The 26,533-nt window shown below is 43.2% G+C and overlaps 1 protein-coding gene across 3 annotated transcripts in view; it reads left to right on the plus strand.

Annotated features, from left to right (window-relative positions):
* Positions 1–26,533, plus strand: part of LOC142496976 (uncharacterized) — a 168,505-nt gene that overhangs the window by 14,550 nt on the left and 127,422 nt on the right. For all 3 annotated transcript variants that reach the window (XM_075604135.1, XM_075604145.1, XM_075604153.1), the window contains exons 2-6: positions 6,289–6,377; positions 12,639–12,894; positions 20,108–20,250; positions 21,802–21,922; positions 23,822–24,010. In XM_075604135.1, coding sequence (XP_075460250.1) covers positions 6,289–6,377; positions 12,639–12,894; positions 20,108–20,250; positions 21,802–21,922; positions 23,822–24,010 — 798 coding nt within the window. The remainder of the gene's footprint in view (positions 1–6,288; positions 6,378–12,638; positions 12,895–20,107; positions 20,251–21,801; positions 21,923–23,821; positions 24,011–26,533) is intronic.

Raw genomic sequence — 26,533 nt, forward strand, 5'->3', positions numbered from 1 at the left:
TTCAATGGCATTTTTTTTTTTTTATAAATATGGTACATGTTCATATGTGCCGGGAGGCTAATACATAGCCCCCAATGTCACTTCCTCATACTGTAGTTGTCCCAAAAAGAACAAAAATCCCCAAACCATTTAGGCTACATTGGTCCATATGTACATATATCAGGGAAAAGGTGGTGACATTCTGGGGCTACCAAAAATGCATCAGATGTAATAAATAAAACAAATCACACTGAAATCAATGGGGCCAATATACTAAGATCTCAGTGCTAAAAATTAATACAAGCCATTATAAAATGTGCATCGCATGTATAAAAACTTCATACTGCACATGCAGATATACTGTAGCAGACATTATTACACCGAAAACAACCCAGAAAATAATGTGTTAAATAATGCATGTTATCGCCTTAGCCATTGCTTCAATGCATAAACTGTGGCAATCATATCTGCTACATGTGTATAAAACTTGTGTATGTTTGCTGCACACCAAAAATACAAAGTAAGTTCTGATACATTTACTGGTGCTCCTTAGTCCCAGGGAAGATCTGCATAACCTCCAATATATCCAATGTAATAGATGGACAAGGGCACACAGATTTCAATAATAAAGAATTTATTATGCCAACGTTTCGATCTGCTGGCCTTTCTCAAGTGGGGTGGCATTTCACTTGAGAAAGGCCAACAGGCCGAAAAGTTGTGTGTTTTCTAGCATAATAAATTATTTATTATTGAAATCCATTTGCCCTTGTCCATCAATTAGGCTTTGGTCCCGCTGCGTCCGACGGCAAGCGCGGTCGCGGGCCACCAGCCCCTTTCCTCCAGTCTGGAGGTCCCCGCTGGCTCCTTCCGACGTGGCTGACTGCGTGCTGTGACGCGTCATCCGGCCGATGGTGCAAGCTCCTAGTGATTTGTAGCTCTGACGCGTCACGTGGTGCGGCAGTCAGCCAATGAGGGAAGGAGGGGAGGGAAGGAGCTACAGAAGGGAGGCGGCTTGGGAGGGGAGCATGGAGAAGAGCTGCGGGGGAAAAGTGTATGTGGTATATGTATGTATGTGTTGTGTGTGGGGTGGGGGGAGGGGATGAGGACGGCACCACGGCACCACGGTCTCATCTCTCAGACCTGGCAAAGTTTTTGACCGCCAAACCACGCCCCCCCCCTCCCGCTCCCACCCCGCTCCCTACAGACCGCATATAGCGGTCAAGTGCCTCTCCGCGCGTTGCCTGTCAGCAGTGCGGGCGCGTGGTCTGAGGCAGCGGGGCCTTAGCCTTACATTTGCTACATGTGTATGACACATGATTTGTTGTTTGAAATGATTTTTGATACATCGTATCATGTCAAATTAACACGTAATCAGGTGTATATTTTATTTATAACTAGTATTAGTAAAGAAAAATTACTTGTGTCATATTATTTATAATAGCCACAATGTGAACATAATACATTTCGTTAACCTATATAATGAAACATCGCTGCTGCTTCAGCTAATTTTGAGGTTGCTACACAGCAACTTAATTAACACTAATGACTTTCTATTTAGGGTTTATGGCAAGTTGAACATGGCAGATGATTTTCGTGCACAAAAAAATGTATGTTGTTAGTATACACCATTAACATCTCTAAGCCTAGTGCAATCCATTTCTGAGCCCCCCAAAAAAGAAAAAAAAAATTTGGACGCTGATGGCGCAGATTGAGACATTTTAGGTTAGTACTGAGGGTGCACACAAGAACAATTTGAAATGAGATGTCCCTGTGCACAAAAAGATGTTTGTGACACAGCCCCAGTGTGTGTTTTTCTTTGATACTTCTAGAGCAATGTTTTTGCCCCAGAATTGCGCTAGTGTTTCCATGAAACACACAGCATGCCCTTTTATTTCATAAAGTTATCCACATATGGTATTATTTATAATAGTCATGTTGTGAAGATAATACTTTTTTTTACCTAGAGTATATAATAAAACATCTGTGCTGCATCAAATACATTTTTGGTTGAAACATATTTCTGCACTAACAATATAAACAGACTGTCAAATTTATGCTAAATTGAATTTAGCGGATTATTTTGACACACTTCCTACTTTTTGGGTGGAACATTCTTTTTTTTTTTTTAGCACAAATCATTTACAGTACACCTGTATGTCTAACAGCATTTTTGTGCACGAAAGAAATGAAAAAAAAAAAGCTGTGTGTGCTGTTCACGTGCATAGTAAGTGAAACTTCTTTGACTTTTGTCACAGAAATTGTGTTTGTGATGTTTTAATTAAAAATCAAAATACAATTTCATTGACAAAACGCAAATAAATTTGGACTTAGAACGTGCGTGCTTGGTACACATCTCGTGTATTTGCTATTTGCACCAAGCGTGAATTCCTCGTGTGTGTGTGTGCATGTGACTGTGTGTGTGCGTGTGACTCTGTGTGCGTGCATGTGTGACAGTGTGTGTGATGTATGCGCAACCCCCCTGCACCTCACATATGCCCCTGCACCTCGCATATGCCCCTGCACCTCGCATATGCCCCTGCACCTCGCATATGCCCCTGCACCGCGCAAATGCCCCTGCACCTCGCATATGCCCCTGCACCTCACATATGCCCCTGCACCACGCATATGCCCCTGCACCTCGCATATGCCCCTGCACCTCGCATATGCCCCTGCACCTTGCATATGCCCCTGCACCTCGCATATGCCCCTGCACCTCGCATATGCCCCTGCACCTCACATATGCCCCTGCACCTCGCATATCCCCCTGCACCTCACATATCCCCCTGCACCTCACATCACCCCCCTACACCTCACATCACCCCACTACACCTCCTCTCCTCACATCACCCCCTGCACCTCACATCACCCCCCTACACCTCCATACCTCACATCACCCCCCTGCACCTCCTCACATCACCCCTGCACCTCCTCACATCACCCCCCTTCACCTCCTCACATCACCCCCCTTCACCTCCTCACATCATCCCCCTTCACCTCCTCACATCATCCCCTACACCTCCCCTCGCCCCCTGCACCTCAGATCACGGCGGCAGAGCAGGCAGGACTGCGCGCTGTCTATAGCTCCCTCAATGTGGATTTATCAGTGTGGTAGGAGGAGGGATGGGCACAGGTTGTGTTGCCCCTCAGTGCCGGGGATCAGGGCAGGGAGGACAGCGAGGCGGCCCATGTGTGACTGTAGCTGCCCCCCCGGGCCGGCGGGGGGGGGCGGGGGGGGAGGAATAGAGGGGTCAACGATGAGGAGGAGGAGTCATGTTGCGATAGCAGGAAACAGAAGACAGATTATTATAATACTGCTGGGTGTCTGGTGGAGCTTTAGAGGTCAGAGGAAGGTCCCATTCGGGTTAGGAAAGGGGGGGGGGGGGTGTCCCGGTCTGGAATAGTCTCTGCTGTCCCAGCCGCACCGGCAGCTTCTAATACGGTTTCACACAAGAGGTTGGTGTACAAAATAAAGAAAATTGGACTCAGTAATAATATATGCACCTGGATTGAAAACTGGTTAAAGGACAGACAACAGAGGGTTGTCATAAATGGAACATTTTCAGGTTGGGCTAAAGTCGTGAGTTGAGTACCTCAAGGATCGGTACTGGGACCCCTGCTTTTTAACTTGTTTATTAATGACCTTGAGGTTGGGATCGAGAGCAAAGTCTCCATCTTTGCTGATGATACTAAATTGTGTAAGGTAATAGAATCAGAGCAGGATGTAATTTCTCTTCAGAAGGACTTGGAGAGACTGGAAACGTGGGCAGGTAAATGGCAAATGAGGTTTAATACAGATAAATGTAAGGTTATGCATTTGGGATGCAAGAATAAAAAGGCGACTTACAAATTAAATGGAGATATATTGGGGGAATCCTTGATGGAGAAGGATTTAGGAGTGCTTGTAGACAGCAGGCTTAGCAATAGTGCCCAATGTCATGCAGTAGCTGCAAAGGCAAACAAGATCTTATCTTGCATCAAACGGGAAATGGATAGAAGGGAAGTAAACATAATTATGCCCCTTTACAAAGCATTAGTAAGACCACACCTTGAATATGGAGTACAATTTTGGGCACCAATCCTAAGAAAAGACATTATGGAACTAGAGAGAGTGCAGAGAAGAGCCACCAAATTAATTAAGGGGATGGACATTCTAACTTATGAGGAGAGGCTAGCTAAATTAGATTTATTTACATTAGAAAAGAGGCGTCTAAGAGGGGATATGATAACTATATACAAATATATTCAGGGACAATACAAGGAGCTTTCAAAAGAACTATTCCTCCCACAGGCAGTACAAAGGACTCGGGGCCATCCCTTGAGGTTGGAGGAAAGGAAATTTCACCAGCAACAAAGGAAACGGTTCTTTACAGTAAGGGCAGTTAAAATGTGGAATTCATTACCCATAGAGACTGTGATGGCAGATACAATAGATTTGTTCAAAAAAAGGTTGGACATCTTTTTAGATGGGAAAGGTATACAGGGATATACCAAATAAGTATACATGGGAAGGATGTTGATCCAGGGAATAATCCGATTGCCAATTCTTGGAGTCAGGAAGGAATTAATTTTTCCCCTAAATGGGGCTTTTTATTTGCCTTCCTCTGGATCAATAAGTATAGATATAGGATAAAATATCTGTTGTCTAAATATAGCATAGGTTGAACTTGATGGACGGAAGTCTTTTTTCAACCTCATCTACTATGTAACTGTAAGGAATCCACTACTGGCTTTGACTATAGCCTTGCAGAATCATGCAGTTGCAAGCTTCACCTGGCAATCAAAGGCACATGTGCTGCCTCTCATTGCAGCTTCTGCCCTGTGCTACTTCATTGGAGGAATACTCACACACGCTCCTCCTGTGATTGGATCTCCGCCCTTTATATTCTAGACGTTGGCACTGAACCAGCGCCGAGCATAATTTCCTACCTGGACGTTACTGTCTCTGCCACAAACCGCCGAGGCCTCTCTCCTAGCGTTCTTACCTTCCAAGTTCCTGAGTATCCAGATGCCTGTTCCTGGACATCCGTGCTGAAGCGTTGTTGCCAGCACTGGTACCTGCTGCATTCCCTCCTAGCAGTGGCTACCCTTCCTCTCCTGCGGCCTGCTGCTATCCCCCTGCAGTGGCCTGTCCTGGACGTCTGTGCTGAAGCATTGTTGCCAGCACTGGTACCTGCTGCATTCCCTCCTAGCAGTGGCTACCCTTCCTTTCCTGCGACCGCTGCTATCCTCTTGCAGAGGCCTGCCTTGGACTTCTGCGCTGAAGCGTTGGTTCTTCCCGACGCTGCCCTGTGGTGAACTTCGGCCAGCCTGCTGTCTCCTCCTGCTGAGATCGGCATCATGGGCCGAGGCCGCTCCTCGCGCAGAAGCCACCCCCGCGCTCACGCTCCTAAGCTAAAGCGGGGAACTCCTGACTTCCTGTTGCCGAACTCCTGCTTCATTAACGACGATTCTGCCTTCTCCAATCCTGACCCTGCGATGTACGACTATGAACTGCGCACTCCGGATCAGTCTGCGTGGACTAAGGTCGGTGATTATATAACCCCACCTCAGCCCCGCGGTCCGGTCCTGGTTTGTGGCGAGCATCGGCGTAACAGTAACTATGTAACTATGTCTATGCAGGTGCCTGCGGCTCGCTGTTTGTGGGTGACGGGGTGCAGTGCAGCATGGCAGCGTGCGTGTGGGGGGGGAACAGCGCCGCTGCCCACCGCTTCTGCGCATGTGTGGCGTCTGTCAGCGGCGCCATCACAACGGCGCATGCGCGGCATGGCAGCAGGCACGGGCAGCGGACGGGGAACGGCAGCCGTGTGGGGGGAGCAGCGGCTGTTAGGAGCGGCGCCGCCGCCGCATGTGACAGAGGGAGTGTGGGGGGAGCGGCGGCCATTACATGACGTCACTTCCGTTTCATATTTCATCTCCATCCAGTTTTGCTCCATCAGAACTAGGTGCCACTAAAGAAGTTTCACTTCAAAAATATATTTTTTTGACGCTGATGGCACAGATTGAGCAATCTCAGACTTGTAAGGCACACACGAGTAATTAATATAAGATTTCCATGTGCCAATTCCATAGTGTAAAATTGAATATTGTCTTGTGGGCCTATTATAGACAAAGACAATTAATATCCATTTCTGCATTCTATCTAATGAAACACATTCAGTTAATTATATACACTGAGGCCATTTTTCTCAAGTGATACAATTAAACATTTCTACTGTATTTATATTTTACGTAGTCAAAACCTACAGTTGCTTGTTGGTCAGTTTTGCATTAAAAAACAGATTTTGTTTTACTTTATCCCTTTTTTTTTAGAACCTATATGATGCTTTTGGATACAGATCACCAAAATGGGGTAATAGTTACCTTTACCAGTCAATGGAATCAGACAGTGGAATACTAAGGTAATATGGGTTATATATGTACAGTATTAAGTTCATTGGTAGTTAAAAAATCACAAGCACCTAATATATAGTGTGTGTATGTATATATGTGTGTGTATATATATATATATATATATGTATACTGTCATTAAGGTTATGGTGGGTAAAAAAGTGACAAAAACCCTCCACAGTAAAGCATAAAGCAACTGTAAATATTACTGTATGTTCATTTGCATGTCTTAGACAGGTCTGCAACCCTGTCTTTCCCCATTGTCACCCAGCATACAGCACTTCCACTGCAGCAAGGGATTCTGGGAAATGACATGCAAATGAGCACTCAGTGCCACCTTTTGTCTCAAGCTCGTATTACACAAGCCAATCCTCAAGCCAATGCATGCTGTTTTAAACACAGCTTTTAAACAGAGGCTGGGATGAGATGCAAAGCCATTAGACCTACTCACATACATGTTTCAACCTTGATGGGTATCATCAGTGTGAGGCTGGTCTTAATGGCTAGCAGGTTTGAGACTAGACTAGGTAATCACCACTGTCATTAAGGTTATGGTGGGTAAAAAAATGTGACAAAAACCCTCCACAGTAAAGCATAAAGCAACTGTAAATATTACTGTATGTTCATTTGCATGTCTTAGACAGGTCTGCAACCCCGTCTTTCCCAATTGTCACCCAGCATACAGCACTTCCACTGCAGCAAGGGATTCTGGGAAATGACATGCAAATGAGCACTCAGTGCCACCTTTTGTCTCAAGCTCGTATTACACAAGCCAATCCTCAAGCCAATGCATGCTGTTTTAAACACAGCTTTTAAACAGAGGCTGGGATGAGATGCAAAGCCATTAGACCTACTCACATACATGTTTCAACCTTGATGGGTATCATCAGTGTGAGGCTGGTCTTAATGGCTAGCAGGTTTGAGACTAGACTAGGTAATCACCACTGTCATTAAGGTTATGGTGGGTAAAAAAAGTGACAAAAACCCTCCACAGTAAAGCATAAAGCAACTGTAAATATTACTGTATGTTCATTTGCATGTCTTAGACAGGTCTGCAACCCTGTCTTTCCCCATTGTCACCCAGCATACAGCACTTCCACTGCAGCAAGGGATTCTGGGAAATGACATGCAAATGAGCACTCAGTGCCACCTTTTGTCTCAAGCTCGTATTACACAAGCCAATCCTCAAGCCAATGCATGCTGTTTTAAACACAGCTTTTAAACAGAGGCTGGGATGAGATGCAAAGCCATTAGACCTACTCACATACATGTTTCAACCTTGATGGATATCATCAGTGTGAGGCTGGTCTTAATGGCTAGCAGGTTTGAGACTAGACTAGGTAATCACCACTGTCATTAAGGTTATGGTGGGTAAAAAAAGTGACAAAAACCCTCCACAGTAAAGCAACTGTAAATATTACTGTATGTTCATTTGCATGTCTTAGACAGGTCTGCAACCCTGTCTTTCCCCATTGTCACCCAGCATACAGCACTTCCACTGCAGCAAGGGATTCTGGGAAATGACATGCAAATGAGCACTCAGTGCCACCTTTTGTCTCAAGCTCGTATTACACAAGCCAATCCTCAAGCCAATGCATGCTGTTTTAAACACAGCTTTTAAACAGAGGCTGGGATGAGATGCAAAGCCATTAGACCTACTCACATACATGTTTCAACCTTGATGGATATCATCAGTGTGAGGCTGGTCTTAATGGCAAGCAGGTTTGAGACTAGACTAGGTAATCACCACTGTCATTAAGGTTATGGTGGGTAAAAAAAGTGACAAAAACCCTCCACAGTAAAGCATAAAGCAACTGTAAATATTACTGTATGTTCATTTGCATGTCTTAGACAGGTCTGCAACCCTTGTTGCTTGTGTAATACGAGCTTGAGACAAAAGGTGGCACTGAGTGCTCATTTGCATGTCATTTCCCAGAATCCCTTGCTGCAGTGGAAGTGCTGTATGCTGGGTGACAATGGGGAAAGACAGGGTTGCAGACCTGTCTAAGACATGCAAATGAACATACAGTAATATTTACAGTTGCTATATATATATATGTATATACACACATATATATAAATATATAGCAAATGGAAATATTACTGTACTGTATGCTCATTTCCATGTCTTAGACAGGTTTGCAGTCCTGCTTTTCACCATTATCACACAGCTTACAGTGCTTCCACTGCAGCAAGGGATTCTCCGATGTGACATGCAAATGAGCACACAGTGCCGCCTTTTGCTTCAAAACAATATAACATGGTCCCCTAAATATATATATATATATATATATATATATATATATATATATATATATATATATATATATATATATATATATATATATATATATAAAAATAATACTGAATGCTGTCTATGTACCAAGGCAAAAGTAGCACAATTCTGGTGCATACTATCTATACCATATGTATCAAACAAACAAATCCTGCCCAATTGTTTTGCCCCTGAAATCCTTCACATTTGTTTTCATACATTTATCCCTAATGTAGTCACTAGCTGTGACGAAACGTGTAAGGTCTTTTGAAACGCCTGTGCATTATCACCGCTGTGATGCTGTCACATCACCACGCATTACAAACCTTCTGAAACAAGGAGTTTCCTCTGTTATATATTTGAGCATTGCTCATGTGCTAATAGTGCCATGGATTTCATCTATTCGTTTTTGTGACGGACGAGCGTAGTTTGTGAGTAACATTCCAAGGAGCAGTGAATCGTCTCCGTCAGGAACATACCAAACTACAACTTCCATGGACTGGTGTCTGGTAATCAGCACTTCTGTTCTATGCACTTTTATCTTGGAAACATTGCGAGTGGGCAATTGAGAAACCTATTTTAGCGTAAAATATTTTTATTAAGCAATTTTACACTATGGAGCATTCACTTTCTATCTTGGTTTATATATATATATATATATATATATATATATATATATATATGTACAAAGGCAGATGTCACTCGCAATAAAGGTAGAAAGCCGGTGCTTGTCCCATATAATATTGAATAAAATGTAGATTCCTTACCAGGAAGACCAGGAGTCCAAGACCACGCAGCAAGAACCGAGACAGCACTCAGATTGATATCAAATATAAATGTATTGAAAAAAAAGGCAAATATGTGCCTTTTTTTTCAATACATTTATATTTGATATCAATCTGAGTGCTGTCTCGGTTCTTGCTGCGTGGTCTTGGACTCCTGGTCTGCCTGGTAAGGAATCTACATTATATATATATATATATATATATATATATATATATAATATATACAGGGCTCGACAAATGCACTTGCCCATTCGCCTGGGGTGAATGCATTTTGCCTGCTGTTTAGTCTTAACGGCGGCAGGGTGCGGTGGGTGGTGCAGCGTCTCCCGGCATTCTCCTGCTTCTCTCCCTCAAACGCTAGTGTCTCCCCCTGCAACTTGTGTGAAAATGGTTGCATGGCGTCAAATGATGCTGCCTCGCCATGACAACATAACGCTATGTGATGTCACGATGAGTTGCAGGGGGAGACACTGGAGTTTGAGGGAGAGACGCAGGAGAATGCCAGAAGATACTGCACCACGCCACAGCACTTCGCCACCGGTAAAACTCGCCAGCGGGTAAAGTGAGGGAAGAGAGATAGAGGTTTACAGTAAGACAAAAAAAATTGTGGGGGAGTGCTTTTTTTACGGGCGAGTGGCTTTTTTTCTAATTTGTCGAGCCCTGCATATGTTTCCCAGTTAAGAATATAAAAAAATTAAAGTTTACATTTTGATATGACTTTTAACTGTAAAATCCATTATAATATTAAAAAAATGAAACACGAAAATATAATTCAGCACAACTTCCACTGTTAATCTTTTTTACTTTTTGCTGAAAATTGTATTTTATTTTAAGAGGGTTTTCCCCCACCTTGATGAATTCTAATCCAACAATAAAGTGCCTATGAATTAAAACCTTAGATAAAAAGTTAGTGACGGTGAAGAGGTAGCTAGGCTCACTAATAAAGGTTAAGCCTGTTTGGTTTTGGGGTTTAGGAGTGTCAGCTCTTGGACCCAACTGCTGTAAAAGCATTACCTGTAATTATCCGACAATAAAGAATTTTTGTGTTTTTACCTTTGCAGGGATGCCAGCAAGCAGGGATTGCTGTGGTATGAGTTTCAAGGGGGGGGTTGCAGAGAAAGTGTTGTCAGATTGTGTCTACAGGTATCTAGTCAGGGCCCAGAGTTGCTGGTTCCCCTAAAAATATACCCAGGAATAAGGTCGGATGCCTGGATGCATGTAGACACATTGTCTCGGTAATATCTCCCCTTGAAAACGCTTGCGCGACTCACCATTCCCTGCTTCAGCACAACCCAGAAAGGTAAATGGGGCATATGGATGTGAGGTGTCCCTGAAACAGTCAAGGGGTCTAGGTTAATGGGGATACCCAGTAGATGCCCAGGTCACCCAGAACCGGTATAGGGGTTTGAGGGTACTACTATCATCTGCAAGGTTGTGCTGGGACTTTTAAAAGTTCAGTCCTACTTTTATTGTGTAGAGTGCGGGGAATGTGGCTAGTAAGAAATAACGTGCAGCGTTTTATTCTACTTCCCATAACCAAAAGACAGGATATTTTTAAAGTTTATATTTATGGAACAGTGTGTTTTAAAACCTATTTGTGCACAAAAATGAGCTGGGACTTTCAGAAACAATGCTCTGACAGGACACTGGGCTACCAAGTGGTGTCAGGTGGTCTGTCAGGACATCTAGAGATGAAAGCCCCAGAAGATTACCAAGGTGGCAAGACCATTTGGACCGAAGGGAAGGATTAAAGTATCCACATCCTGAGATCAATATACGCCCTTTTCATTTCCATTGATCCCACCAAACTGGCAGCAGCCTGTCACCATGGGTGGCATTGAGGGAACCAGGGCCAGAGGTGCTAAATTGCCCATGCCCCTTGGTTCATTCAGATTTCCAGGTAACCCTGTTGTGTCTACCAGCTTGTCTTTTATTGGCTGCAGAGAAATTTTTCATGCTTTGGATTGGGCTATAGTATTTTTTTAATGAAAGTCAGAGGTTTTATAACCCCTTGCGCCCATTAGACAGTGTGTTCTCCAAGGTTCTTCAAGGCCTCCCATAGTTCTCCAATCCTCTAAGATTCTCAGATTCTAAGTTTCCAGTTGCAAGTTTCAAGCAAGAAAAGGCTACTTCAGCAAAAGCTGCCTGGAATATTTTCTGTCCTGTTTTTGCAAATGTTATCAGAGATTAGATTCCCTTCATCTAGGAGAGTCTAGGTTGTTACCCCAATTCCCAAGTAAGTGTGTCTTTTTACTGTAGATTGTGTAACATTGTGTGTTTGCCTTTTCCTGTGAATACATTTCCAATTTATTTCATTAACTTGTTTTGCTCAGTGCATGATCCTGCTAAAAATGTGTAAATGGCCTTGTCACCTGTGACAGTTAGGTTTACAGTAAACATTCAGTAAACAGTGTCATACAGCAGTGATGCTCAACTCCAGTCCTCAAGACCCCCAACAGGTCAGGTTTTAAGGATACCCCAGTTTCAGCACAGGTTGTGCAGTCTTCCACTGAGCCACTGATTGAGCCACCTGTGCTGAAGCAGGAATATCCTTAAAACCTGACCTGTTGGGGGATCTTTAGGACTGAAGTTGAGCATCACTGCCATACAGTACTGAAAATTAACTAATCAACATCTGAGTCATCTTTGTTATTGATGAAATTGTTGGTAACGGTTCAGAGTTTTATTACAATATAGCACAACCATATACATCCACACGTCCCGAAACATGTATTTTGAGTGAAAGCTGTCCACAATTGCATAGGATCTTGAAGACATCCACCCTGACAGCTGCTGACTTTTTACTCACAGGTTTTCACACCCTGGAATTCAAAATTGTGTGTTAAAAAAAAAGTAGAAAAAGAGAGAATAAATAAGCCATGTTTATCGAAAACTGGGGGAAGTGGGTTTTCCGATTGAAAAGATCTTGGCATATATTATAGGGATAACAAAACTATGCATGCAAAGGTAATGGACCATATTGACTAAGCAGTGTTACTCCATATGTCTTCTGTGATGGAAGACACCTTACTGTCCCAATTCAAGTGAATGTTAAATAGCCCATACTGGGAGATGTCTTAAGGAGTAGCAGTGCTTAGTATATATATGGCTCTGTGTTTTTCTAAAGAATCTGTCTCATCATGATTATTATTTATATTATTGATGCTTTTGTATAATGATTTATAATGCAATTGTTAAAATACCAATTGTAGTTTAAACAGCAGTGCATCTAGTTCTGATTTGAATGGATCCCAAAGTGAAATTGGTTGTTGGCCGTCGAGATATGGACTCTTTGAGGAAGCCTTGAAAAATGAGTTAATAAGATCTGAGAACAGGAGAACAGCCCTTGCTGAAAGTCTTAAAAGGGCCCGTGATGCTCTGCAACATCAGAGGAACTGTCTACAACAGCAAGATAGTGATATATTGGGCAGCAAAGCAAAATTCGAGAGTGTACTAATGAGACAAGAGGTAAGTTTAAAAAAGTTACTGTCTGGAATTATAAAATGTAAGCATACAGATCTAAAGCCAACCCTAATGGGGGCTAGGTAGGAATTTAGCATTGAACAAATCAGTAAACTATGGGTAAAAAAAAGGGAGAGGGGGAGGGGGATGGAGAGAATACATAGGGAACAAAACAGAGTAAAAAAACAAGGTGGGGAGGGAAAAAGGGAAAAAGGACAACGTATAACAAATGGTAAAATGTAAGGGGGCAACGTTTCGGGGACTACAGCGCCCCTTCTCAGGCCCATTCCCACAGACTAGTACAGTCTGTGGTACTTACGTAAGTAGTATACCTCCACCCAGACACTCCTCTCAAATTACAAACGTGTAATGATAAAAAGAGCAAAACTATACCAGATGCACCCTACTGTCAAAAACGAATAAACCGAACATAAGTCTCGGAATAGTCCCTGACAGGGACCCTCGTGGAGAGCAGAGCAGCACATATCAGAGGATTTGTACAGCTCAACCCCGTTATAGCGCGGTCCTTGGGGGCCACACGATCCGACCGCGCTATACCCGGGGTTGCGCTAATTCTTTTAAAACATGGCGGCCGTGCGCCCGATCGGGAGGGAGGAGGTGGAGTGAGGCGCCGGCAGCCCTACATGATCCCCCAGCAGCCACCGTACTTCCCCCACCAGCCCCAGCAGCTCTGCACCAATCCCCACCCGCAGCAGCTCCGCACTGATCCTCCCCCCCAGCCCTACCCCGATCCCCGCCCCCCAGCCCCGCACCAATCTCCGCCAGCAGCACCGCACTGATCCCCCCCCAGCCCAGCACCGATCCCCCCCCAGCCCCGCACCGATCCCCCCAGCTCCGCACTGGTCCCCGCCAGCAGCTCTGCACCAATCCCCCCCCCCCCCAGCCCCGCACCGATCCCCCCAGCTCCGCACTGGTCCCCGCCAGCAGCTTTGCACCAATCCCCCCCCCCCAGCCCCACACCAATCCCACACCGATACCACCTAGCAGCCCCACGATGCCCCCAGCAGCCATGACACCAGAGGTAGGGTTGTAGGGAGGGGCTGTGTGTGTGCTGTGAGCTGTGTGTGTGCTGGTGTTGTGTGTGTGTGCAGTGTGCTGCGTGTGTCTATTGTGCTGTGTTTGCAGTGAGTAGTGAGTAGTGAGTGTGTGCTGTGTGTGTGTGTGCTGGTGCTGAGTGTGGAGTGTGTGCAGTGTGCAGTGTGCTGTGAGTGTGTGCAGCGTGCTGTGTGCGCTGTGTGTAGTGAGTAGTGTGTGTGTTGTGTGTGCTGTGTGCGCTGGTGCTGAGTGTGCTGTGTGTGCAGTGTGTGTGTGGTGTGCTGTGAGTGTGTGCTGCTGGTGCTGCTGGTGCTGTGTGCAGTGTGCTGTGCATGTGCTGGTGCAGTGTGTGCGCTGTGTGCAGTGCGTGCAGTGTGTGCAGTGTGCTGTGTGTGTGCTGGTGCTGAGTGTGCTGTGTGTCCAGTGTGTGTGCAGTGAGCGTGTGCAGTGTGCTGTGAGTGTGTGCTGTGTGCAGTGGGTAGTGAGTGTGTGCTGTGAGTGTGTGCAGTGTGTGTAGTGCACTGTGTGTGCTGCTGGTGCTGTGTGCAGTGTTCTGTGTGCAGTGTGCTGTGTGTGCTAGTGTGTGTGCTATGTGTGTGCTGGTGCAGTGTTTGTGCTGTGTGCAGTGTGTGTAGTATGTGCAGCGTGCTGTGTGTGTAGTGTGCTGCTGGTGCTGTGTGCAGTATTCTGTGCACAGTCTGCTGTGTGTGCTAGTGTGTGGGCTCTGTGTGTGCTGGTGCAGTGTGTGTGCTGTGTGAAGTGTGTGCAGTGTGTGCAGCGTGCTGTGTATGTGCTGTGTGCAGTGTGTGCAGTGTGCAGTGTGTGTGCAGTGTGTGTGTTAATATTTGGGGTCCACGCTCAAACCACGTTATAAGCGAAACTGCGTTATAAGTGGATCCGCGTTATAGCGGATCGCGCTATAACGGGGTTGAGCTGTATTGTGTGTTTCACTGCTGTTTATACCAGGTCTTTCTGAGTATTTCCCTCATATGCAGCAGAGTGCTCTGACATATTTATTGCAGTTCCCACTAGGCTTGTTTGTGGATTTAGCTCATGTGCAGTCTATTACTTACTGTAGTGCCGACGTTTATTCTAAAACAAACCTGGGGCAATCTCCAAAAAGACCTAGGTACATGCTGGATACATGCTGCAACATTTCACACATTTCTGCAGACAGAGTAATGGCCCATTGTATTAACAGCGGGGGTCCCTGGCAGTCCCATTCAAACTGAACGTGACTGCCAGGAACCCCTGCTGTGTTAATCCGATGGGCCATTAGCCTCTGCAGAAATGTCACTGAAAGTACCCAGCATGTACCCAGCATGTAAACTGGCTAGTTTAAGGCAAGTTTTGGAATACTCGTTGGCTTGTCTGTAGCTTAGAGAGGATATTCTCTTTAGCTTAAAATATCACTGTGCTATCTGACTTGAGGTTGACGAAGATATTTTTGTTCTATCCCGAGACTTATGTTCAGGTAATTCATTTTTGACACTAGTGTGCGTCTGGTATAGTTTTGCTCTTTTTATCATTACACGTTGGTAATTTTAGAGGAGTGCCTGGGTGGAGGCATACTACTTAGAGAAGTACCACAGACTGTACTAGTCTGTGGTAACGGGCCTGAAGAAGGGGCGCTGTACAGTAGTCCCCAAAACGTTGCCCCCCTACATTTTATTACCTCGACCTGACTGTTTGTCTACTGCTGCAGACTACACATCTCAGCACTTAACTACTGCTGTCATGCCGCTGCTACTATTTATATTTGCTCTGACCTCACTTCCTTTCAAAATGCACATTTCTTTCTACCAGCCCCATGTCTCCAACTCTATTCATATATCCCCATCTCTCCTTTCTTCACCAATTCTCAGTTCACATGAACTCCTTTTTTACCTGCACCATCTGACACTACACAGCTATTCCCCCTGCACTAAAACACACCCCTACAAATCATTCTCACACATTCTCTTTCTTTCCATGCTTCTCCTCCTTGCTTCTGGGGATATCTCTCCCAATCCAGGTGCCTGCCTTATTTCTTCTTGCTCTCGCCTCGCCTGTCAAATGCAACTTCTACTCCCTCTGGTGTCATCCCCTCCAACCTCATACCCATCCCCTGCCACCCTCCCTCCTCTCTCCTTTCTCCTGTGTCCTTTGGAATGCACGCTCCCTTTCTAACAAGTTCCTCTCTGTGCATGACTTCTTTCTCTCTCACTCTCTGCTCCTATTTGCTATAACTGAGACCTGGCTCACTCAGTCTGACTCTGCTCTGGAAGCTGCCCTCTCCTATGGTGGCTTTTCCTTCTCGCACACTCCGTGCCTTGATGGCAGGGATGGAGGCGTGATGCTACTCCTCTCCTCTCTCTGCCATTACCGAACCCTTCCTATTCCTCCCTCGCTTGCTTTTCCCTCCTTTGAGGTTCATACTGTCCAGATCTTCTCTCCTCTTCCTGTCCATGTGGCGGTCATCTATCGCCCACCTACCTCTACTCATCCCCCCTCTGCCTTTCGCTCTCACTTTGAATCCTGGCTCCCTTTCTTTCTCTCCTCAGACTCCCCTGTTCTTCTCCTTGGGGACTTCAACTGCCACATTGATGACCACTCTCTCCCTTGGGCTACTTGCTTTCTCTCTCTAACCTCTTCCTTTGGCCTTCAACAGTGGACTGCAGCTAGCACCCACAAGGATGGCCACTACCTAGACCTAGTTTTCACAAAAAACTTTTCTTTCTCGGATTTCTCCATATCCCCCTTTCCTCTCTCTGACCATCACCTCATCTCATTTTCTCTCTCTCTCGTTTCTCCCCTTCTCCATCTCCATCTACCCCTCACTTCTGCTGAAACCTGCGCTCTATTAACATACCAGCCTTTGATTCCACTTTACGCTCCTCCCTCTCCTCTCTCAGTTCTGCTACAGAGCCTGACAACCTGGTCAGGAACTACAACTCTACCTTATCCTCCTCTCTTAATATACATGCCCCGCTTTCTCTCTGCCACCCTCGCCCTTCAACCCCCAGACCCTGGCTAAATTCCCAAACGCGCATGCTGCGCTCCTCCACTCGTTTCTCTGAATGCCTCTGGAGGAAATCTCACACTCTCGCAGACTTCCTTCACTACAAATTTATGCTATCCTGTTTCAACTCTGCCCTCTCTCAGGCTAAACAAACCTACTTTACTTCACTAATCAACACACACAAATCTAACCCACGCCAACTCTTCTCTGTCTTTGACTCTCTTTTCTCAAACCACCCCCAGCTGCCTCTTCTTCCTCCATTTCACCTCAGGACTTTGCTGACTATTTCAAGGAAAAGGTGGAATCTATTCATCAGAACATCCCTTCTGTTTCCTCCTCCCATCCTACACTGCTTCCTAACTCTCCTCCTGCCTTCCTTGACTCTTTTTCCGCTGTCACAGAGGAGGATATATCACTACTGATCTCCGCTTCTCCCTTTGCCACATGCCCTCTGGACCCCATTCCCTCCCATCTCCTAAAACATCTTGTTCCTAATATAACCCCTATGCTCACACACATATTTAACACCTCCCTCTACTCTGGTTCCTTTCCCTCGTCCTTCAAACATGCAACCGTTATACCATTACTCAAAAACAGCAAGCTTGACCCTAACTGTTTTTCTAACTATCGACCTGTCTCCCTCCTGCCTTTTGCCTCCAAAATCCTTGAACGTCTTGTATTCTTTCGCTTGCTCAACTTTCTCAACACCCATTCTCTCCTAGACCCTCTACAATCTGGCTTCCGCACTGCTCACTCGACTGAAACAGCCCTCACTAAAATAACTAATGACCTCCATGCTGCCAAAGACAGAGGTCATTACACTCTGCTCATATTACTTGACCTCTCTGCAGCATTTGACACCTTGGACCACCCTCTTCTCCTCCACATTCTCCATACTCTAGGTATTCGGAACAAAGCTCTATCCTGGATCTCATCCTACCTCTCCCATCGTACTTTCAGTGTCTCTTCTGCTAACACCTCCTCCTCCTCCTCTATTGATCTCTCTGTGGGGGTACCCCAGGGCTCTGTCCTGGGACCTCTTCTCTTTTCTCTGTACACACTCTCTCTAGGTGCCCTAATAACATCTCTTGGGTTTAAATATCACCTCTATGCTGACAACACACAAATTTACCTTTCAAACCCTGACTTTACACCTGCAGTACAAACCAAAGTTTCTGAATGTCTCTCTGCTATATCATCCTGGATGGCCCTCCGCCACCTTAAACTCAATATGGCAAAAACAGAGCTCCATATATTTCCTCCCAAACCTGGTCCTACTACAGTACCTCCTTCCACAGTACTGTTGGAACTACGATCATTCACCCAGTAGCCCAAGCACGCTGCTTAGGGGTCACACTTGACTCCTCTCTCACATTCTCTTCTCACATTCAAAACGTTTCTAAAACCTGCCGCTTTTTCCTCCGTAATATCACAAATATACGCCCGTTCCTCTGTTGCACAACTGATAAAACTCTGACTCAGGCCCTCATTCTCTCCCGTCTTGATTACTGTAACCTCCTGCTGTCCGGCCTTCCGGCCTCTCACCTGTCTCCCGTACAATCTATCCTAAAAGCTGCTGCCAGTATCACTCTACTCTTTCCTAAATCTGTCTCAGTGTCTCCCCTGCTGAAATCGCTCTCCTGGCTTCCTATCAAATCGAGTATCACACATGCAATTCTCCTCACTTTTAAAGATTTACACTTTTCTGCCCCTCCTTACATCTCATCCCTAATTTCTCGCTATGCACCATCCCGACTCTTGCGTTCTTCTTAAGGATGTCTTCTCTCTACCCCCTTGGTATCTAAAGCCCTCTCCAGTCTTAAACCTTTTTCTCTGACTGCCCCGCACCTTTGGAATGCCCTTCCCCTCAATACCCGACTAGCACCCTCTCTATCCACCTTTAAGACCCACCTTAAGACACACTTACTTAAAGAAGCACATGAGTAGCACCATAGATATTACTAGACACATGATACATAAAGCTTGGCCCCCTGCAGAAGCACTTACCAAAATGCCCTCCTACTGTCTCTGTACGTTCCTCCTACATACCAATTAGATTGTAAGCTCCTCAGAGCAGGGACTCCTCTTCCTAAATGTTACGTTTGTCTGAAGCACTTATTCCCATGACCTGTTATTTATATTATATTATTTGTGTTTTATATGATTACCACATGTATTACTACTGTGAAGCGCTATGTACATTAATGGCGCTATACAAATAAAGACATACAATACAATAGAATTATATGTTGTCCTTTTTCCCTCCCCCTCTTGTTTTTTAATCTGTTTTGTTCCCTATATATTCCCTTCATCCCCCTCTCTCTATTTTTTACCCATTGTTTACTGATTAGTTCAATGCTAAATTCCTACCAAGCCCCCATTACGGTTGGCTTTTGATCTGTATTACTCTTGAATATACCATTTTCATTCACATATTGACGCTTGTGTCTGTTGTTTCATACTGAGTGCTGGGAACCATTATATACATTTATTGGTTATTGCTTTGAGGGGGTGAGGGGTCCCTCTCTGTTCCCGTGCACCACAACATTTACTTTCTTATTGTTTCACATTATTTGTGGTGGAGTGCTGCCTTCCTCACATACTTTTAATAAAATGTAAGCAGTGTCACCAGTAACATCTTTCAAATAAATAAAATGTTTCTATTAATGGCCTGTTGTACAAACATGCTATTCATTTCCAAAATGCTTCACATTTTTTTTAGTAACTCTATTAAAAAAAAACAAGTACAGTACAAAGCTATGGAATTAATAGTAATATGCTCTTCTGTGGCTGAGGCTTTCAGATACTGTAATTTTCTTGTGATGTGGAGAGTTTGTTTTAGAAAAGTAGGGTTGTAATCAAGTTTTTATCTAGTTAAAACTCTTTAAATGTCTTCTATACGTTGAATAATTGTTTATGTAGGTAATATTTTCAGACTAATTTGGAAATATTTTTAAATAATAGGTGCATTGCAGATTATGAAATGTGAGACATACCAAAAGCCAGAAAAAAGATTCAAAATGTAGTAGAAACTGAGCTACTAACACCATAATATCAATACAATGAATAATAATTATACTCTTCATTTAGGGCTATTGCATAGACTTAAATAAATTAATTTTGGAAATGACCTCTTAATGTATGTATTTCCCCATTTTATAGCTTTTGGCATCAAAAGTGTCTAACCTGCAAGACAAGAAAATCTACAGAGATTTGGTGACACTGAACATCAGTGAAATGAATGATAATGAGGACCAGAGGTTCCCTAGGAGGTCACCAAATGACACTTTTACTGATAATAGTAGGTAAGTAATACCGTAACACCTTATTGGTTAATAAGACTGTAATGGTATTAATATTCATGGTGGGTAGCCACCACAAGAAAAGCATTATGAATTAGAAATAAAATCTGATTTGGTCTTTGTGCAGTATATGTGCGGGTGGACTTATTGTAAAAAGCAAAAAAGTATTCAGATGCCAGCAACTTGGGATGAACCTCAAAAGAGAGAAAAAATGGGTTCTTGTATGCACTGAAAGGTTGGATGCTGCTATGGCGTCTTTAAGTAATTACAATTAGTTAATTACTTGCAATTGATCCTTTTTGACTTTTTCCAGGGTACAGGGGCATAAAATAGCACGCAAGCAGGTGCTGGTTGCTAGCCCACAACATTTTTGTCGGCACCTGCTTGTGTGCTATTTTATGCCCTTGTACATTAGTATTAGAAGGACGGTTTAAGGGCGCATTTAGGGTTAGTAATTTCTCATTGCCGATTTGAACAGATATCATCACTTACACAGTGCTTGGATCTGCAGCATGACTCATTGACTGTGGGTACTCTTATAGTTTGAACTACACAGTATAATTTCTATCAGGCACGAGAACGCATCGACAGGTTACCTCAGGGTAACATGAGGTTGTTTACCTGCTGATTTACTCGACATCAGTAGGACTCGTCCGGAATATCAGCCGTTCATTTGGGGTCATTACAGGTTATTCACCCCATGGCATGTTATCAATTTTGTGCACCAGCCTGCCTGCTAATATGTTTGTACTTCGTCCCCTGCGCTAACATCCATTTACTTGAGGGCATTAGTACATACATTGTTATGCCACTAGATACTTTTCTGGGTTACATATATCCAGGACGTCAGTACATGTAATATACAGCGCTGACTGCGAGTATATCTGCCATCTGCAGCCAGCGGTTTCAGTTCACATAGGAGTCATACACCTTTAGTGTACCATAGTGCACCTATCCAGTGGACAACTATTTTATCCACACTGTTTTCATACAAGCCATCTTGTGTATCAAGTCATACCTTGTCGTGTGATTCGATTAGGAGGTGTACATTATAGGCTCACAATCAGACAGACCTGACAAGGGTCCCTGACTTAATACACACAAGCCCTGTATAGGGAACCGCCAATACTCTTAGGCACCAGTTCGGAATTACTAACCATATTTTTCTTGTTCTTAATTTAAGGACAGTGGATATTCGTTTCCATTTTTCTAGCTTATGGATAATTGTATCCTTTGTGTAGCAAGTGACTGGGTTTTAAATATCCTTTCACGTATTTTGTATCCTGGACACTACACTCAGTGTCTGCATTACAGGATCAACATTTGTGTTTAATCATCGGTTTAATCACCTTCATTTTAATTGGCTATTATTAAAGTTATTCATTTTAATTCATTCATAAAACAACCATGAGTGAGTGCCCTTACTAGGTTACGTTTTCTTTGTGTGTACATAATATGCTGTGAATAATTGTTTCCCAAGTACTGGTGAAGACATGAGCCCTATTTAAATCAGCTCTTCCCATTAAACATTATTATTATTATTTTTTTTTAAAGGATTACTGCTTTGGAAAGAGAAATTAATAAAATAAAACTGAAAATCCATGCCCCTACAAAAAGCAGCAACAATTCTTTTGGATTTAATTTGTGTGAAGAAAATAAAGAATATATGGAAGAGGTTCGTTTCAACGACAGTAATTGCAAATACATGATATCTGCATGGGATGTGAGGAAAAAACACTAATGTGGATACAGTGTGCAGTAATATGGTTTAGTTTTCTCCCAAAAATGTGTCATCTGTGTCAATTTTCATCAATGCCATATGTATGAAGGTTGCTAATCTTGTTTCTTACATTTGACGCAGATCTCTTGGGAGCAGAGATTAACGCCACCTCAGACCTGGCAGATTTATTTCACACAATGAAAAAGGAAAATGGCACCAGTTATGGGCACACATTGTGCTACTTCTCATTGTAATAATGCTCTATATCCTCCCCTTACTACTCTTATAACCACTCCACAAAATTCTCACTTTTGCAAGTGGAGCAAAATTGGCGCAAAGCACATTGATATATTTATGTATAGAGACACAGTGTTTGACACTTGATACTTGATTTTTTTAATACCCCTTATTTTAACTTTATATCATTAATAGAAGTGTTTTTACCATATACATCATATCATTACCACTATTGGGTGTTCTGAGCTCTACCTTTTCATGTTTGGTTCATACCGTCAGTGTTTAACTAGAGTGTGATTGAGTGCTGTCATGTAGGGGACTTACTGGTCTACTGGCCCCTCTTGGGTCAATTGTTTACCAGTTTTTCAATTGTGTTCACTTGATACCCCATAACAGCTCAATCATTGCAGATGCTGTCCCTGGTGCCGCATACTTTTGCTTCATCGACTCCGGCGCTGGGGACAGTGAGTCTTGCTACAAGTGTATCCTCCTCTTTCTCCATGGAGAGTTCTTGAAGTGTGAAGTGGTTAAATAATAGTTAGTTACCTGGGATCATCAAACACATTTTGGGTTGAACAGGCATGAGTACACTACACACTGCAGTCTTGAGCAGTAAACGGTTCTGCAACACTGATTGTTCTTGATTAATATGGTATGAACCAACACAGGCCTTTCCCAGATCTGCATGTCCAGACTTGACAAGTTAAAGAGCCGTGAGTAAACTGTGTCATCTTTGCAAAGCATTCCAAGTGTTTCATGTTACAAATCCTCCTTCCTGACAATGTGGCTACATAGGTTGCAAAAGGCATATTGCAAGTCACACGTTTGACTAGAATTGGTGTAAATCGTAAAAACAAACAGCATTTTCATTTAGAAAATTATAGTGCAATTTCTACACCTGGCAGAGGTCACATCTGCATTTTAAAGGACAGAACAAAGATACAGATGTACTGTAGCAGCTGTTATTGTACTACACTGCATTAACACAACTGCGATATTTAACGCAAGACAAAACGCAGCTCCATTGGAAACTATGGTAACGCTTGTGTTATCTCTTTAATACACATGTTCTGCCTTATTAGTTCTTGCGTTAACCAGTGTTACCTGGGGTAATAACGCTTGCCACATGTGTACATACTGTACTTAAATGATCAACAGCTTACAATCTAATCATTTACACCTAAGGCACATGGTGACAAAGTGACTTGTCCAAGGCAAACATTTAGCTAGTGTTCAGGCTTTTAAGCTTTGAAGTCCAAGGAGAAATAAATAGATGCCTGTATTTAATGTCTCTGATTCTGCAGACTTTCGTCTGTACAAGGCCATTTGTATGCATCTAAAGTCTATACAAGTTTGCTGCAGATATTTATGGGCATTAATAGAAGTATGTAAAATCTGTGAAATTAAATAAATACATATTTGGTCATACCATGGAGAACTTCCTCACTAAGACCCAAATGTTGATTACTCATAATAAAAGTTATTAGATAAGTCCCCGCAATACTGCTCTTTTTGCATCCTTGTCTTACTTTATTTAGATGGATTCATTATGTATGTATTTTTGGCTAATTATTAATATATTGAAAAGACTAACTTTAACAACGTTTTCATGTGCAGATACAAGAAGAGTTGCAGCAATATGCGCAACAGATGGCGGATAACTGCAGCAGTGCGCAGCAGGAAAGAGATGCTTTGGAACTCCAAATGACTTCACTTCACTCTGAAATCCTTCATGCTAAAGTCACCTCAAAGGGGCTAGAAAAGGAACGGCTGGAGCTTCAGTCGCAGTTATTGGCCAGTAGAAATGTCAGTGTCTGTAAAGTAAATAGGCCACAATTAAGGTTAAAATGTATTGAATGGGCCTTATGGTGACTTCTAGAGCAGGAGGATGTGTGTGTTAAAAAAAAAATAGCACTGTTTAGTAAATATGGCCCTATATTTCTGTCAGATATATATATATATATATATATATATATATATATATATATATATATATATATATATATATATATATGTAGAAATCTACTGAATAAAAACTGGGAAAACGATGCATAGTAGATTCCTAAGGCAGCATAGAGGTTAGAGTACTACTTTAATACAATATGTTCCAGGATAGGTACAATTATATCTGAATTCAGTGTTTGTAATTACTCCAAATTACACACAAACACACAGTGTTATAAAGCAAGCAAAAATACGCATTTTTATTCTAGTGTACAGGTTGTGAAAGTACTTACAAGTTCTTTATAGTATCTTAAATCATTATTAAATGGATATACTGCACCGACACACTTTATTCGAGCAAATACCTGGTATGTACCTGGCAGATACCTGGAATGCGCCACTCCTCACCTCTGACAAGCCCCGTTGCATTTGCCTTCCCAGCCTGGGTTCATGCCTGGCTGACGGGCGGCTGATCTGTTAAATGATAATGATTAGGATTTAATAGGCTGCAATGCTTCGCGTGTCTACCAGATGGCATAAATTCCTGAATTGTAATGCAGTATATATATATATACTGTGCAGTATTGCAGCCAGAGGGAATAAAATGCTTCAATCCCTGCTTGGAAAATAACTCAATGCACTCGGGCAGAAAACAGTCACAAACCACAATACACCCGGGTATACCCGAATTCGTGGGACTAGCCAAGCTCGAATAAAGTGTGTCGCCAGTGTACCACCTAGGTAGGAAGAATGTTTATGCTGATTCCATATATAGTCATGTCTGTTTTTGGCTACTAATCTACCCTGACTAACATGTAAATCCTGGTATCAGTGCAGGCAGTGTTAGGCCCACTCCGGGTTTTCCCCTGCAGTGAGCAGCTCCTTGAGTGACAGGGGGTGGGTTGGACAAGGCCTGTGTTCTGCCCAATCCTGGGCTCAGACCTTGGACCCTCCTCCAGGGTACTTAAGGGGCTGCACTTCCTACATTTAGGCAGTTGTCTCACCCCTGAGAGTAGCTGGATGGGTGTAACACCACAGTTAGACATATTTTAAATATAATGTTATTTAACATTGTACAATGCACAATGTTATTTAACATAGTTATGTAATCTCCACTTCAACAAAAGCCATATTTCAGGGTCTGTATAGGAATAATGCCAAGACTGGCATAACGTCCCGTTTTTAGACATTCGAACATACATTGGGGCATTGCTTTTGCATTTATTTAGCTTTGAGGATACCATGTTAACTCAGGGATCTTAGGACAGATCATAATATAGCATAAAAATAAAGGGTATTAAAAAACTCCCTAGGGCAAAAAAATTGGTCTTCAAAAAATGGAAGCTCAAAAGCAGTACTAATGTACTTAATCCCTACAATAGGGTAATGGCAAGGCTGGGTAGCCTGACAAAAATAGACGGTAGTGCCTACTAGGAGGAAGGGAGCTCCTAAGCGAAATCCCCCCTCCCACGACCACTCTACAATTGAAACTATATTAAAGGAGTAACTGAAGTATCCGTACTAGGAATAATTGGAACAAACATATAATAGCCCAAAATCAAACATATAGTGAACCAAGGTCACTGTGATTGGATGCCAAATGTCAGTAGATGGAAATACTAACAGCCTGTAATAGGTAGAATAATGTAATTCAACAGCAGTGAGTACTGAATAATGAGTACTCACTAAGGGGGTTATGCACTAAGCAGTGATAAGTGCTTTTAAGTGAGATAAAAAGCCATTATAGCGTGATACTGCCTTCTGTGAGATTCACAAAGCAGTGATAAGTGCTTTTAAGTAGCCATTATAGCAGGTTACTGCACTGTTATCACTGATTTGTGAATCTCACAGCCGGCAGTATCACGCTATAAAGGCAGTTATCTCACTTAGGGGGTCATGCACTAAGCAGTGATAAGTGGGTTTTCTGGGTGCTATGCACAAAGCAGTGATAAGTGCTTTTAAGTGTGATACATGCCTTTAAAGCGTTATACTGCCTGTTGTGAGATTCACAAAGCAGTGATAACAGTGTAGTATCGTGCTATAGTGGCATTTTTCCCCACTTAAAAGCACTTATCCCTGCTTTGTGAATCTCATAGCAGACAGTATTACGCTATAAAGGCATTTATGTCACTTAAAATACTTATCACTGCTTTGTGAATCTCACAGCAGGCAATATCACGCTATAATGGCTTTTTATCTCACTTAAAAGCACTTATCACTGCTTAGTGCATAACCCCCTTAAAAGCACTTACTGTATCACTGCTTTGTGCATAGCACCCAGAAAACCCACTTATCACTGCTTAGTGCATAACCCCTAAGGACTCAACCACAGACCCCCCTCCTTCCCCCTATTATTGAGTAAAACTCATATACCAGGAAGGTAAA

Source organism: Ascaphus truei, chromosome 1 (assembly GCF_040206685.1).
Source record: "Ascaphus truei isolate aAscTru1 chromosome 1, aAscTru1.hap1, whole genome shotgun sequence".
In the NCBI taxonomy this organism is placed as follows: domain Eukaryota; kingdom Metazoa; phylum Chordata; class Amphibia; order Anura; family Ascaphidae; genus Ascaphus; species Ascaphus truei.